Source organism: Myotis davidii, unplaced genomic scaffold (assembly GCF_000327345.1).
Source record: "Myotis davidii unplaced genomic scaffold, ASM32734v1 scaffold461, whole genome shotgun sequence".
Taxonomy (NCBI): domain Eukaryota; kingdom Metazoa; phylum Chordata; class Mammalia; order Chiroptera; family Vespertilionidae; genus Myotis; species Myotis davidii.
This window is the reverse complement of record NW_006295825.1, coordinates 1,164,563-1,179,013: the sequence shown is the minus strand read 5'-3', so window position 1 is coordinate 1,179,013 and position 14,451 is coordinate 1,164,563. Positions and strand designations below refer to the sequence as shown.

The following is a 14,451-nucleotide window of genomic DNA, read 5'->3' as shown; positions in this document are numbered from 1 at the left end:
TTGTTTATTTTTAGGAGAGGAGGGTCTTTTCTGAACACGTTTTAATCTCAAACTAGCAAAAATGTATTCTTGGTTAAACATTTTATTAAATGGGAGTACTTTTTGAGTATCACATAAGCCTTGTTAACAGACCAGTTGAAATGTTTTAATTTGACTTAAGTATGTACAAACCTTTGAAAGTCTGAAGGAGAAATTTTAAAATTATACCATTAAATACATTCAATAAGCTGTTTTTTTAGCATCTGTATTTTATAATAAAATTAATCCTGCTGCTGCTTTACTAGTTAGGTCACAAGGTCATGTTTTAAAAGGTCCTAAAATAGTTGCATCCAGAGTATAGTACTGGGTGATAACTTCTAATGGAAAGCTACTCATTGCTCTTATGCAAATTAGGTGGCCCTTATATTTGCCTTTATCCCCATTCCATAGAACAGCAGTCGCCCAGTCCAAAAGGTTGGCAACCGCTGCCATAGAACTACCTTTGTGCCTCTGAAGCTGAGCACAAGCTGTAATAGTTGCCTTTGAGTCCAAATCTTTGTGAAAACAAGAAATTCTCTATTTGAGTATACTAATGTTTATGAGCTATTGCAGTAATTTTTGGGTATGAATTAAGAATATGTAGTTCCCATTCATTACTTTAAAGGAAGAGACTCTCTTGTTATAAATTTGATAGAACTTTTTCACTTTATGTTCAAGCACCCAGGAGGTAATTTTCACTCATCTAGCAGTCTAAATTGACCACACAAAATGTAGGTTAGTTTACCTTTACTGGTAAACCTGAGGTGTAGATTTTAGACACATTTTTGGTTTGCAGCACAACAGTATGCATTCCTGTAAATTAGTTTGAGAAATTAATTTTATTTTGTACAAGGTATGATCCCTCTGCACAGTGAACAAATATATTACAAGTCTGCGTTGCTTAAAAAAAAGTATTGCCATATCAGCCTCACTTATGCTGTTGTACAATGATTGTTTTCTTTATTCATTTGAATTATATGCACATCACTTTGAGTGAAGACTTAGTTTCTGTATAATACTTGAACATATCTTTCCAAGTTGTCAATAAAATGCACATGTTTAGGTTGACAATGAACTTACTTGTGACAGTGCTAGACAGAAGTTCCTAACAGTTGCTCTATAAGATTGAAATGTCTCTTACCAGTAACTCTTAGGTTTGTGAAGACAACTGTTGTCACCATCAAGTAATCACACCCTCTGTCTTTCCCTTTTCCTGTATGGCCTGATTTAATTTGTGGTACATTTCCTTAAAAATCAGAATGCTAGAGTTGAAGGGTTTTAGGGTTCCCTTACCCCTTTGCTTCTTCCTTTCTTTACACACAGGGGAAAAAGAGCCCAAAGAAGGCAAAAAATCTCTTGATCCAGTGCTTTAGCAATTCCACCATGCCACCTCTTGCTGAAATTTGCCTAGAAGACAGTTGGCAAAAAAGAGGTGAAACTTGAACTTGAGTGATAGTGCTTGTTTGCAGTTTGCCAGGCAGCAGTTACTGTACATGCAGGGTAAGGGAAGAAGATAAAACCTGGGTTTGAGATGAAGTTCTCCTTGCTGTTCTGACTTCACCATGATTCTTAGTTCTTGCTTCACAAAGTAATTGAGCACTTGCTGCCCTGAAATACTGAGGTAAGCCTCTTATCTATATTTTTTTTCTACATATGTATGAGAAATATTTACTTGGGTCTACAAAGTAATTTTCTAGTATTTATATTTAATAAGACTTTTTGGAAAGTAAATTTGCTATTGCTGATTGCTTGCTCCCATGCACACATGCAGCATTCATGTTAAGTATTAGATTATTTCCCCCTAACAACATTTGCTTAAGCCTTGAGTGAAGTGGGGGAAGGGGGATTATTCATTTTTGTCCTTGCTTTTGCTGATTATTGGCCAAACTAATGGGTTCCATGGCAGACTTCCAATTTGTATCAAGGACTTCAGAACTCCCACACTTCCTGTAGCAGCTATTCCAGCTTTGCAGTCATGTACTTCCTCTTCTATATACCTTTTGGAAGTATTTTTACTGGCAGAACTATTATCAGAGAATGGAGTGGTATAGGGGTGCCCATTAGTTTTCATGGTTTGCCCTGTCAGTCTTTAATTCTTGTGAGGAGGTCCTCTTTAAGGCCTGGGGGCTGACTCCATTTAGACTCATCTGAGCCTATTTACCTATGTTCATTAGTAATGGAAGGTATAGATATGTCTGAATACTGGGATCTGGAGCATTAGCTCATTGTAATTCAGTTTTGGCCATCTCAGCAGGCGGTGGGTTTAAAGTAGAAAGTAAAAGTTCTTCATGTCCTTATGTGCTATTTACTATAAAGTTTTTACATCGTTACAACAGCTGACTATAGTCCATTCTTTCATCATTTCAATTTAATTCCATCAGAAAGCATAATGTACTTTAAGCAATTTTAACTTGATATATCCTCTTTTGTTTAATTTCCTCTATACCAGGGGTGGGGAATGTCTGATTTGTGGGCCATATAAGGTCTGAGAAATCATTTGTTCTGGCCCTGCCCAGGCATTAGTGGTGAGTTAATTAAATGTTTGACCAAATATAACAGGCTAATTTTAAGTTGATAATTTTGTATGGCCTGCAAATGATGTTATAATTATCTAAATGGCCCTTGGCAGAAAAAGGGTTCCCCATCCCTGCTCTACACTTCTAGTTCCATATTATATCCAGCTCTAGATTTATGAAGAAATGCTTGAAAGCAAGTACTCTTCTGAGTCAAGGAATGCCAACCAAATAAACTTGATGAGACGCTAAATAGCCATTTTTAGGGATACTTAATTCTTACCAGCCTGTGACTGCTTGCTTAAAGCATCACAGTTTTATTTCCCATGGAATGACTCAGATGTTGGGCGACCAAGGAGATATGACAAGGCCAGGGCTGAGTTGGCAATGTTCTGAAACTTTGAATTGGCAAGATTTGGCCAAAACCGGCCAGAAATACTGTTGTAGACTGAAAGAGACTGTTGAGCTTTGAAAACATTTTTCTTCTACTACCAGCAGGGGCAGAAGAGGGAAAGTTAATTTGTATTTATGTATTATTATTATTTTAGCTTTCAGTTTTATTGGTTGCATATAGCTGAACTCACAAACTCTGGTTCATTCTTAAAATGTTCTTTAAACTGAAATTGACTCTTAGAGAAACGCTTCATCTATTACCAAGGAAGATAATACTATTTTAGATAGCAAAATGCAGGTTCTTGAGCATCCTGATAAACTTGGTGCTAATAAGAGAAGAATGGATTCTAATTTCTCATCTGAGATGTTAAGCCAGGTTCAGTGCTACACATAATTTGTATTTATTTAAATCTTATTTTAAAAAATTGAAGTTGTTAGCATTAGCCTACATAATAATCTGTAATCTTGGCCATTGTAATTTGATAGACCAGACATATATGTACAGGTACTTTAGGATTGATAGATATTAGCACAGTTTTTGTCTATGTACTAATTATCTTAGGTAATCAAACAGATGTTGATGGTAACAGCAACCAAAAGTACATATACTAGTACATTTTAGGTATTTTAAATTAATCCTCTCCCCTCCCCAGTCCCCCTTTCCTCCTAGGAAGGTTTATAAAACCTATTCTACATGCTCTTTAAGCATCATGTTTCAGATAATTAAATATATAAATAATATAGTTAGCTATATTTAGCTGATGTTGATGAGTAGCTGTATCTTAAATGTTTTAAAAGATCATGTAATCCAGGTCTTTTGGAGTTGGGGGTTGGGTGGGTGATAGGATTTACCTTTGCAAACAGACCTTTTGAGCAATTACCCCAGTCCCACTTGGAAGCTCTTCTTTAGTTCCAGGTGAAAGTAATAACTAACACGCAGCTGAAGTCAGTCTGTACCATTATTTCAGGTCAGGGGATTGTCTTCTTTCAGAGTCAGAGAATATTCAGCAGAGCACATTGCAAGAGAGAAGCTTATCCCTCTTAAGACTGCTTGTCCTGGGAGGGCTCATTGGCAGGACTCAGTCTTTCTGGGACGAGGTCATAATGACCAGGAATATGGCTGTTCCTAGGTAGGTCGTATGGATTCTGGATATAGCTGGAGTTGGGACCACGGCCTTCTTGGACCACACTGACTGTGGGCTCTAAGGAATATAGTGAAAAATGAGTTCAGAGAACAGATTAGCTTTGGTTGTCATGTTGCGGGGAAGAGAGTTCTATTTAACTGGGTGGTGAGAGAAGCCAGGGATTTATAAATCTGTGATAAATGTGAGGGTTAGGACTAATGCTAAGAGATGGAAAACATAAGTGAGTGTGCTGTCAGAATCCCATCCAAAGCTTGGTCAAAACCAAAGAGATTTAGAATGTCTTAAATATTTAGAATATTTAGAATGGGTGGGTCCTTAATTGTGGCGTAAGGTTTTCATTGCTATTCTTAGCACTGAGCCCAGGAACATGGGTTAGACTGGGAGAAAATAGAAGGTGGTGATTTAGAAAGTTAATAAATATTCTGGTCTGATGGTTTTCTTTTTTAAACTGGGATTTGTATCAACAATCAGTTGAGGTGTATGTGTGTGTACCCACTCCCCACCCCCAGTATTTCTGCATCATACTAGTCATGGTATGTTTCTTTTTTTAAAGCAGAGTTGGCACAAGAATTTGATTTTCTGCATGAGAGAGGAGGGTAGTCCTGGGGAAGGCAGTTCGCCTTGGATTCCTTAAAAAGCAATAAAAAAATAAAAAACGTGTGTTTTCAAGACAGGGTGAGTAGATAGGGGTTGTTTTTATTTCAGATGCTGCACTATTGCCCTGATTTTGCTAAGTTACTTATTTGAGACACCTACCAACTTCATATATATTTTTATTAGATGTCGACAAGGATGGCACATCTGTGTACGGAGACCCCCTGTGCACAGGCGACTTCATTTCTACATAGCTGCTTTCTGGAAGCTTGCAGGTGAGGATGGGTGGGTCCTTAATTGTGGCGTAAGGGTTTTCACTGCTGTTCAAGGAACAAGTGCTAGAACTGCACACGGATTCTTTCATGTAATCTGCAAGGCAAGAGAGATTTCTTAGTATAAGCAAGAACATAAGACTTAGTTTAAATACCAGAAACAGACTGCAGTCAAGTGCATGTGCTTTTGGGATCTTGGAGCTGTAAAAGCCTGTGACAGTCCAAGATTTACTTAGGAAAGCATTCAACGTACTTAATAAGTAGGTAGAGTTCTTTTCCTAAAAAAACTTATGTTTTTGGAGGGATAGGAACATTTTTGTTTTTAGTAGTCAGGGATAGCACCAGAGAGATTAATTTAAGATATTCATAATGTACTTTCACATCTATTATTTAATGTTTACAAAATCCTGCAAGGATAGTTGATAGTTTGCATTTTATAGGATGAAGGCCCAGAGAGAGATGAAATGTCTTGGCTAAGGTCACACAGCTCATAAGTGGCAGTGCCAAGACTTAAATCTATGCCTTGGGACTCCTTGGCTGTGCGTTTTCTGTAATACCATTCTTTCTGAATTTGTTCTGATGATTAAGATGCTTAGGTTCAGGAGAAGTTGTATGTGTGTGTGTGTTGGCACAGGTGCTAGCAATTTGGTATCCTTTTAGCAGCAAATTGGCTGCATCCCTGTTCTCTGAGAAGCTTGTGATCAGAGGTGGGGCAGATAGAAGTGTAATAGAGGTCTCAGAAACACCTGGGTCTTCAGCTAGCCTTTGGAAAGTTCCCATTTTCGTGCAAGCCTGCAATGTATTCTCTGGGGCAGGGGTCCTCAAACTATGGCCCGTGGGCCACATGCAAATACAAATATTGTATTTGTTCCCGTTTTTGTTTTGTTTTGTTTTGTTTTTTTACTTCAAAAATAAGATATGTACAGTGTGCATAGGAATTTGTTCATAGTTTTTTTTTAAACTATAGTCTGGCCCTCCAGTGGTCTGAGGGACAGTGAACTGGCCCCCTGTTTAAAAAGTTTGAGGACCCCTGCTCTGGGGTCATTTACCTCAGTTCTTGTGAATGCTAAATGAAACCTATTTTAATAATTTTCTCTGATACTAGGGGGAACTCATGCTTCCTCTCCTGCCACCCCTCAGGCATGCATCATCCTCCATACTTCAAGGAATGTTAGGGTAAAGAGATACAAACTAGTTTCCCAATAAAAAGCCAGGTAACTAGCTCCACTAGAGAAAGTTCACTTTGTGATGGAGTTACACAAGGAAAGGGGAGCCCTTCCTTCAGTCTCTACCCCATTCTTTTGGAGATGATCACTGCCTCTTGTAGATTGTCCCAAGTGATTAGGGCTTTATTACTCTTACTCTCTGTGACCTGGCAGTTCTGGTCCTCATCTGTCTGAGGCTCTGCCAGCCTTGGTGGGGGGGGTGGGTGCATCTAGAAACAAGCACTGAGTTGGAGGGGCTTGAAAGTCCAGAGTGATCTAAATCACCTTTCAATTCTAAATTTCTACAAGTGGTAGCAGGTGGTGATATTCTTGGATGATCCTTCTCTAGAACTATCACAAATTACATTTGGGTTGCTGTTTATCTCTGCTTTCTGCTTCCAACTTGTGAAATTGATGGAAATGTAAAGGGAAAGTGATCTTGTAACTGGAGGGGTGACTAGACGAACCTTTGTACAGTGAGAACAGAACAGAACATGCCAAGTGGCTGAAGTAGTTGAGGTATATGTTACCACAAGTAGTCTTTTCTTCCCTAATGGTGATTGTGAGGGGATTTACTTTTCTGTTGGGGTAGAGTTGATGTCTGTTTCAGCAGGTAGCATTTCTTCAATCTTGTACAAAAGTACATTGACCTATTAGTTCCTTCAAGTGTTCATAACACCCTGTGGTGTAGGTAGAGCAATAATATGATTCTCGCCACTCCCCCCATTGCTTATGAGGAAATTGAGGCTTCATATGGGGAAGTGACTTCTCTAGGGTCATACTGCTAATCAGCAAAGCAAGCTCTAGAACCAGGCTCAGAGCACTTTTCCATCACAACTTAGCCCACAGTGGAGAGGGATATTGTCTTGGCTCCATCTTAAATTATGGCCTCTTTCTAGCATAAAACCCTAGACAGAAGGAGAAAACATTCTTGCTAGACAATGAGCAGGCCCAGCCAGCCCCAGCAAGGACTAAAGGGAGGCTGCATTGTCCCAGCTGCTGTTTAGGTCAATGGGGAAGGGGTACCTATGGGTCCTGTACCACGACCTGCTTCTAGTGAGTACTTTGTTTCTTCCAACTGGGAGTGGGGCTAAATCCAGGAACTCTGGTAGTATGGCTCATTGGTCCCACTTTGGGTGTTCTGAACTTACCAGCCAGGGAGTAAGGCAGTGTGCCTCAGAGGCTTGTTTGGAAGCTGAGGATTGGAATTGCTTAAAGAAGGGCTGTCTCCTGAGAGAAGTCCTAACAACTCACCCCTCCTGTCCTCCCAAATACATCCATTTACTTTGTTTGGCAGCTACCTCAGTTGCATATTTTCTAGAACAGGGTTTGCCAACCGGTGTGGTCTGTGGACCACTGATAGTCCGTGAGGTCCAAAAGGTTGGCGACCACTGTTCTAGAACTTAAGGAATATCGATAGCTCGCTTTGTGTGGCACTTAAAACTAGTATTTCGGGTTAGTCATTTGAAACTTGTTATATCTGTGAAGGAGGCTGGGCAGGAAGGACTAGTATTACTACTCTAGTAACGTGGAAACTGAAACTCATAAAGTTTGCTTAATGTTAGTAAGTAGTTAAGACTCAACCCCTGTCTTCTCTGATACCCAATCAAGGTGTTTTTCTCTTCTATCAGTTTCCTTGTGCTCCTGTGCCCTTCTCCGATATCTGTACTAAATGCAAAGTATATCTGCAGCAGCTTCACCTTACCCTCAGGGAACACCTTTTATCTTAGGGCCAAGCCCTGCTGAAAGAGAAAGGCCAGGCTCTAAGCTTTTCCTGGATGTCCCTTGACTGATTCAGGGATAAGGCAGTGTGCCTCAGTGAGGAGAGCCTTGGCAGTGGGAGAGCCATGGGGCTCTAGCTCAATGCCTAATAGAGCCCCAGCCAGGCAATAGTGCCCCTCTTTTCATTTCCACCAGAAAAGTCATGGCTGTTTCAAGTTTGGGGGAATAAATTGATCTGCAGCAGGGGACACACCTAAATGGATAAAGGAGAAGTTGGGGTGGTGGGGGAGGTGATTAGTGTCAGGGAGAAGCTGTATTTTCCATAAAGAGGTCAGCAGTAAAGAAAAGGATGTAATGTGTGAGTATGCGCGCGCGCGCGCGCGCGCGCGTGTGTGTGTGTGTGTGTGTGTGTGTGTGTGTGTGTGTGTGTGTGTAGGTGAAGTGAGGTGGTAGGGGAAGGTATTGAGTTATGGAATAATCTGGATTCTGGAACTGGTAGTTGGGGGACATCTAGGCAAGCTGGAAGCTGCTCTCTTCTCCAGCTGAGTCATCTACCTGCCTGCCCAGAGGGAGGGAGATGAGGGAGAGAGGGCCGGACAAGGGGAAGAAGAACCAGCTGCTCTAAGATATTTCCTCATCCTTTTAGAGTTCCACCCTTCCGCCCCTCCCCAAGGCCAGTCCCTGCACTTCAGGGCAGTTTACTAAGAAAGGGGAAGCATCAACCAAGGCTACCCAAGCCCAGTCACTCCTCCAAGGCCTGTAATTAGTATCAATATTAAAGGGTTAGCCCAATAATGCCCTAGCATTTGCTCTCAGCTAGTTTCTACCGCTCAAAAATCACACACAGCCATATACTATGGGAGGCAGAGGGAACTCTAAAATCTAATGTAGACATCTTAATTTGTAAAAGGGAGCAGCAAACCAGAAGGGGAAGTGACTTTCCAAGGCCACCTTGTAAGTGGGATCTGAATTTACCAGAGCTTTAGGTTCAAATAACATCTAGCTAAGGCCAATATTTTACTGTTGGGGAAAACCTTAGGATCCCATCTTAGCTGACTACTATTATTAGAAGGCCACACTGCCTTTTTCTGGGCCTGAAGTTAGCATCTTCTCTGGATTGAGAGACAAGGATATGGGGAGAGGAAAGGGAAGATATCAGTCAGGAGCACCACAGTAGATGAAAAAAGTTTTCAGGATATCAGTAGGCTCCTAACTACCTTGGAACCCAAGGCAACTCCAAGAAGAGACTTGGTTAGATTACCAAAGGGCATAAGGTGGGAAAAATGGCAGCAACGGTGGGATCCAGGATTTCAGGATCATGAAGGTGATGGAGGGTACTGGGGAAGATTTCTTCTACAGCAGTTTGAAATGCCTGATAGACAAGGAATTGAACATGAGGTTGTTTGTTGCCAAATCATTGTGCAAAGGGGGAGAGCAGAGAATACTTAAAGACTCTTCACTCTTAATTGTTTGGTCCAGTAGGTTTAGGAAATAAGTTCATTCCTGGTACAAACTAGTTTAGTAAGTATTTATTTAGGAGGTCAGCCAGTTATTGTGGGTTTGTTCCATGTCTTTGATAAGTAGTTCTGTAAAGTTTTGAAGTGGGACATTCCATTTTCCTCTTTGAATTCTCTTGTTCAGATATGTTGGTCCCCAACACATGCTGGTACATTTGCCTACACAGCCCTCTTTTCTCTCTAAGTTAAAGGACGATTGTAGCCACAGTGGTGAAACAAAATCTGCACTCAGAGGCTCAGATATATGACCACAAAACAGGAATGAATGACACTGAAGCAGAGACAGTGCTCTCCTTAGCGTTGTTTTATATTCATGGTTGCAAGTCTGAAAGTAGCTCTAATCACAATGGGCAGGACAACACAGTGCATAGCAAAGTTGTGTGCTCATTTGTTGAGGTGTCTGGGCCTGTCTTGAGCTTATTTATGATTCAGTAACGCATATTCTTAGAGCTGGAAAGGCCCTTAATAATATTTCTGTCCAAACCTCATGCCTATTTGAGAAAGAAACAGGTCTCAGTTCACAGTGCTAAAACAGTAGAGCTGTCTTTTCTGTATTAAAAGGGGAAGCTGCTGTAATGGTGCTTGCCTTCATTGGGATAGTTTAAGTCAAAACTCACAGAAAATTGCCAGAATAATGCTCCCAAGGGAGTGTTCGCTAGCTGGCCAGGAGCTTAGGCATGACCTCCTGTCTCCAGATGATTCTCTTGAGCAGTGTGCACTCTAACATGCTGATGGAGACTTGCCCTTCCTGTCTCTTGCTCAGAGTACACTTCTCACCACCACCACCCACCCTTAGCTCACCCCATTTCTAATAGCTACCTTACTGAGGGCTTTAGATGACTAGCTCTCCTTCGTTAGGAAATGGTTGTGTCTTTGGGCGTGTCTAAGGTCGAGTTGGATAAACCAGAACAGTAATCCAGGAAATCTGGGTCAGCTTAAATCAGTGGTTTCTAAGTGTTAGTTGGGTCATTGCTGCATAGGAATACCCTGAGATGCTCTGTGCCAGTGCAGATTCCAGGGCCCCACTTTAGGTCTACAGCATCACAATCTTGTGGAGATGGGGTATGAACATCTGTAGTTTTAGGAAGCTTTTCAGGTGATTCTTTGCACAGCTAGATTTATGATATCCATTGGGACCTCTGCTGTCAGTCATCTCTTACTTGGTTTGGCTGAGACTCTTAAATAGACTTCAGAGACAAAAGGACAGCCTTGTTACAGTAGTACAATCCTTTACAGTATGCAAAACACTTCCCATCTGAGATTTTATTGAATATTATGACAGCCTTGCTAGACAACAGGACGATAGGCATAATTATCCCAACCCTGTAGATGAGGAAACTGGGCCTTGGGGAGCTCACAGTCTAAGGTCTCAGTTAATAAGTAACAGAATAGGAAGTGACATGGTTCCAAAGCTACCTATTTCACACCTTCTGTCACTTAAACCTCAGCCTAAGCCCAGGAATAGGACCTGACCTTTCACCCCATCTTTACTCAGAGACTTCCTAGAAGGACGACTCGACTTGAGTTCCCATGTGTTGGGATTAGTCCTCGTGTCCCTGCTCTTGGGGCAGAGATTTCTTGAGGGTGGAGTGCCATTCATCATTAGGGTATCATTTTCATTTCCTTGTGCTGCAGAAAGCCAGCAGGTGGCAGGGTGGCGTTCCTTACCAGTACAATGACAGGAAGCCTCTAGGGCAGGTAGATTGACTTTATTTCAGATTTTTAATCAGTTTAACTCGTACTAATTGGTTGGATAATGGCGTTCTACATTTCCAAAGACATTTATTAGGCATCTATAAAAAACCCACAGCATTTGCTAAGCAGGTGCAACTGAGATCAAAAGATGAATTTATTATTATGGTTGCTCCTCCTGGGCGGAGCTACCCAGCAGCCCCAGGTCCTGTGGTCTTTTAACTTTTAAGGGGCTTGGGGGGAACAGGTGCGCAGTTCTCTCTGGTAGAATTTCTGGCCATTTCAGATCTGTACTCTTTATCTTGCTAAGCCCTTTCTAATGGGACGTCAGGATTGGATACTCTACCTTTGAAGCCTTTGTCCATAATGTATGTGTTTTGACGTCTATCCATTTCACAAGCACCTGCAGAAAGAGTATAAGGGAAGAAAAATATGGGTGTGTGTGAGGTTTACTTGGACTGCATGTATAGGTTTCAATATTTTGTTTGCCTTTTTCTCTTTCTCCCCTACCCAGAAAGTAAATAGTTCTTTAATGCTAGAAAATTGTTCTGGGTTTACTTTTACTCTAAATCTTTTTGGCCATATAGTAATTCTTAAAAGGCTCATAAGCATTAATGGTGAGCTACAGCGCCCCCTGGCATATTCAGCATTCCTCCTCTTTAACCTTCATTCTGAGAGGAATGTTTTACAGGAGGCAATCAAAGACAGTTCTGATGCCACCTACAGTCACTATAGGTGAAGTTCTAGGCTCCAAAAATATATGATAAGGAATGAATCAGAACCATTTTTTAGCTTGGGAAAGGTGCTTGTTCCAAATCCTAGTTCTTTTGGATTTTAGAACAGGGTGGAAGACTGTTTCTTACTTCTCAGCTCTGGTCCTGCCTCTCCTCTTCTGGATCAGAAGCTTGACTGAGGGGACCCAGAGAGGGAGGTGGACAGGTGACTGAGGTCATCTTTATGGGATATACACTCATTCCCCATCCATAGTCAGCTTTCTTAGTTATTCCTTCCTTTTTGGGTGGACCATTTACACCTAATTGAGAGCTGTCTCTGAAAAGTATTATCGGTGTTTTTCAATCCCAAGGATTTCTTTCCTCCCTTTCAGTTGTCACAGTTTCTCCTAAGCTCCCCCAGTGCATGGTCCTGAGCTCAAGCCACAGGCAGGACATACAGCTTCAGGGACCAAGCTCAGGCTCTTTGCAGCTGTTGATCCCAGAGAAGAAACTGTCTGGCATTTTTCGGTTGGAGCAGTAATGACACTGGCTCAAAGTCGGAGCCATTTCCACACCCTACCCCCACCCCAGCTTTTGATTGAAGACACAATACCAGGCAAGACATGCAACAAGTGCTTACAGCTTGGCTCCTCTGGACTCACTAGTTTCTGATACTGACAAACCAACCTGTTGCTGTTTAGATACTCCCCATATCTCCTCCATATAGAGTTCTCAAGTTGAATTTATAGGAGTCTACTCTTGTCTGCCGGCCTTCCATACATTACTGAGTGATAGGGCAGAACCAGGTCTAAGGTTTTCTCAGGTTTGCTATTCTTCTACTGGCCAGTAAGTATCTGTGCCCTTCAGAAACATGACTGCAATAGTCTGTATCCCTGGCATTTCGGTCAGCACTTTACACCAGACAAGGGTTGCCTTTGCCCTCCCTGAGGGACGGAGGCTAGGCTCTTCACTTTTCCCCTTTTCATATAACGGGAAATAGAGGCCCAAAGAGGGGCAGTGACTTGTCTGCGACCACACAAACAAGTGAGAGGTTGAGTTGCATCTAGACCTCTCCAAGTATTCTCTCCCATTGGCCACCAGCCTGGTTGGATAAAAACCCCAAAATGACTAAGTGGTGGCTCTGGCTACACTGGTTGAAGAGTGAGATCTCAGAGCAGGGAAAAATCTGGGCTGAGCCCAGAGGATGCTCCAATGTGGAAAAAGATACAGGGGGGTGGTAGTGTATGTGTGTGTGTGTGGGGCGGGGGGATGTAATTGGTGGGGTTACTAAATGCCCTGGACACTGCCCATGAGCCCCATAGCCAAGAATACAGCCTCCTGGGTACAGGTTCAGGGCCTCTGCAGCCCATGCCTACTCAATCAGCAGATGAATGGGAATCTTCATTTAGTGTTACCGGGTCCAGAGACCTGCAGGGGTTGATAGAGCTGTTTCCCTTGAGCTCTAGAAACCAGCTAGAGCTTGAGCTCAGGCCAAGGTTGTCTAGTGTGCTGAGGTCCTGCCCTAAGGGGGCACTTGTAGGAAGCCCACATTCTCTGTTCATTCATAGCTCTTGCTCCTGTGATACCTCCTGTAACTTCTACCCACAATCTTCATTGCAGGACTGACTTTCCAAGTATCCTTTCTGCATATTTGCCAGGCTACCAAATTTAAACCTAATACATAAGCACAGAGGATGTTTGTTGACACATCCTGCCCAAGCTTCTCCGATCCCTACGGGACAGCCTTACCCTAGTATCTGGGAGAGCTTAGCCTAGGCCACTGGTGGGTCTGGGGGACATTGGGCTTTGGTGAGAGAGCCTTCTGTTTGCCATCCACACTCAGATGACCCAGATAACCCCAAAGATGTTGCCATCCTCAGGTCATTTCTCAATGGTTTTGGGTTGTATTCTGTGGACTGCAGGGATTACAATTATGTTGTGTCCCCTTCCTCTAATACCAGTCATAGTTTGTCCACATCCACTGACCATGATGGGAGCAGGCAGGTCTCATTTGTTAGGGAATTGGAATTGTAGACTAATCATGTTTGGAGGGAGGGGGGGTTTCAATGGGGAGAGTTCTTGGATGAATGGGGATGGTTCAAGCGAGGGGCAGGAGTGGGAGGTAGGGCCAGTGCTGAGTCTGGACTGGTATGAGAGTCTTAGGGATAGAGGGTAGGGCTGGGGTTGTCTAACCTGGTGAGTGTGGCTCAGCGGGGTGGCTGAGGTGTCTAAGTTCAATGTAGAAGTCCTCTGGCGGGTACCTGGCCTCCAGGGCACTGATCTGGAAATGGGAGTCTAGTGAGAGGAATGACAGGGAGGAGCCATTATTCCCAGGGCCCTGGTTTGGCAGGGGCGGGGATGGGGTCTGAGGGTCATGGTAGGGCAGGCTGGAAGGAATTAGGGCCCCTATGTGTAGCATCCAAAGGGGCTGGGGCCAGCAGGGCCTTGGGGATTTGCTAGAGCTGAGGCCATTGGCCTTGCTTCTCCACCCCCTTTACCCCTAACCCCCAATCCCACGCCTTACAGGAATAGGTGTCCACTAGAACAGTGGAAGAAACCCTTGAAAGGGATACCTTGTTAGGGCCTGGGTCAGACAGGGGTTCCTTTTCTAGATGTGAGTGCATCTTTGGCCTCCATCTGGAATCTCCGTACCTGGGCTAGTCATCT

General features: G+C 42.8%; 1 protein-coding gene and 1 long non-coding RNA gene across 7 annotated transcripts in view; one reads left to right on the top strand and one right to left on the bottom strand.

Moving 5' to 3' along the window:
* Positions 1–3,284: 3,284 nt before the first annotated feature.
* Positions 3,285–14,451, bottom strand: part of MEGF11 (multiple EGF like domains 11) — a 237,328-nt gene continuing 226,161 nt past the window's right edge. For 2 of the 6 annotated variants that reach the window (XM_015568479.1, XM_006770760.2), the window contains 3 exons: positions 11,418–11,474; positions 4,826–5,032; positions 3,285–4,126 (listed from right to left, as the gene is read on the bottom strand). In XM_015568479.1, the coding sequence (XP_015423965.1) occupies positions 3,966–4,126; positions 4,826–5,032; positions 11,418–11,474 (425 nt within the window). In that variant the 3' untranslated portion in view covers positions 3,285–3,965. Of the gene's footprint in view, positions 4,127–4,737; positions 5,033–11,417; positions 11,475–13,977; positions 14,080–14,451 lie in introns of those variants that run through there. The other 4 variants (XM_015568478.1, XM_015568481.1, XM_015568483.1 and 1 more) reach the window with 4 other exon arrangements.
* The window catches only part of LOC107184238, a 15,477-nt gene continuing 5,689 nt past the window's right edge, over positions 4,664–14,451 (top strand). Inside the window, exons 1-2 of the long non-coding RNA XR_001515066.1 lie at positions 4,664–4,744; positions 4,850–4,938. This is a non-coding gene — a long non-coding RNA (uncharacterized LOC107184238). The remainder of the gene's footprint in view (positions 4,745–4,849; positions 4,939–14,451) is intronic.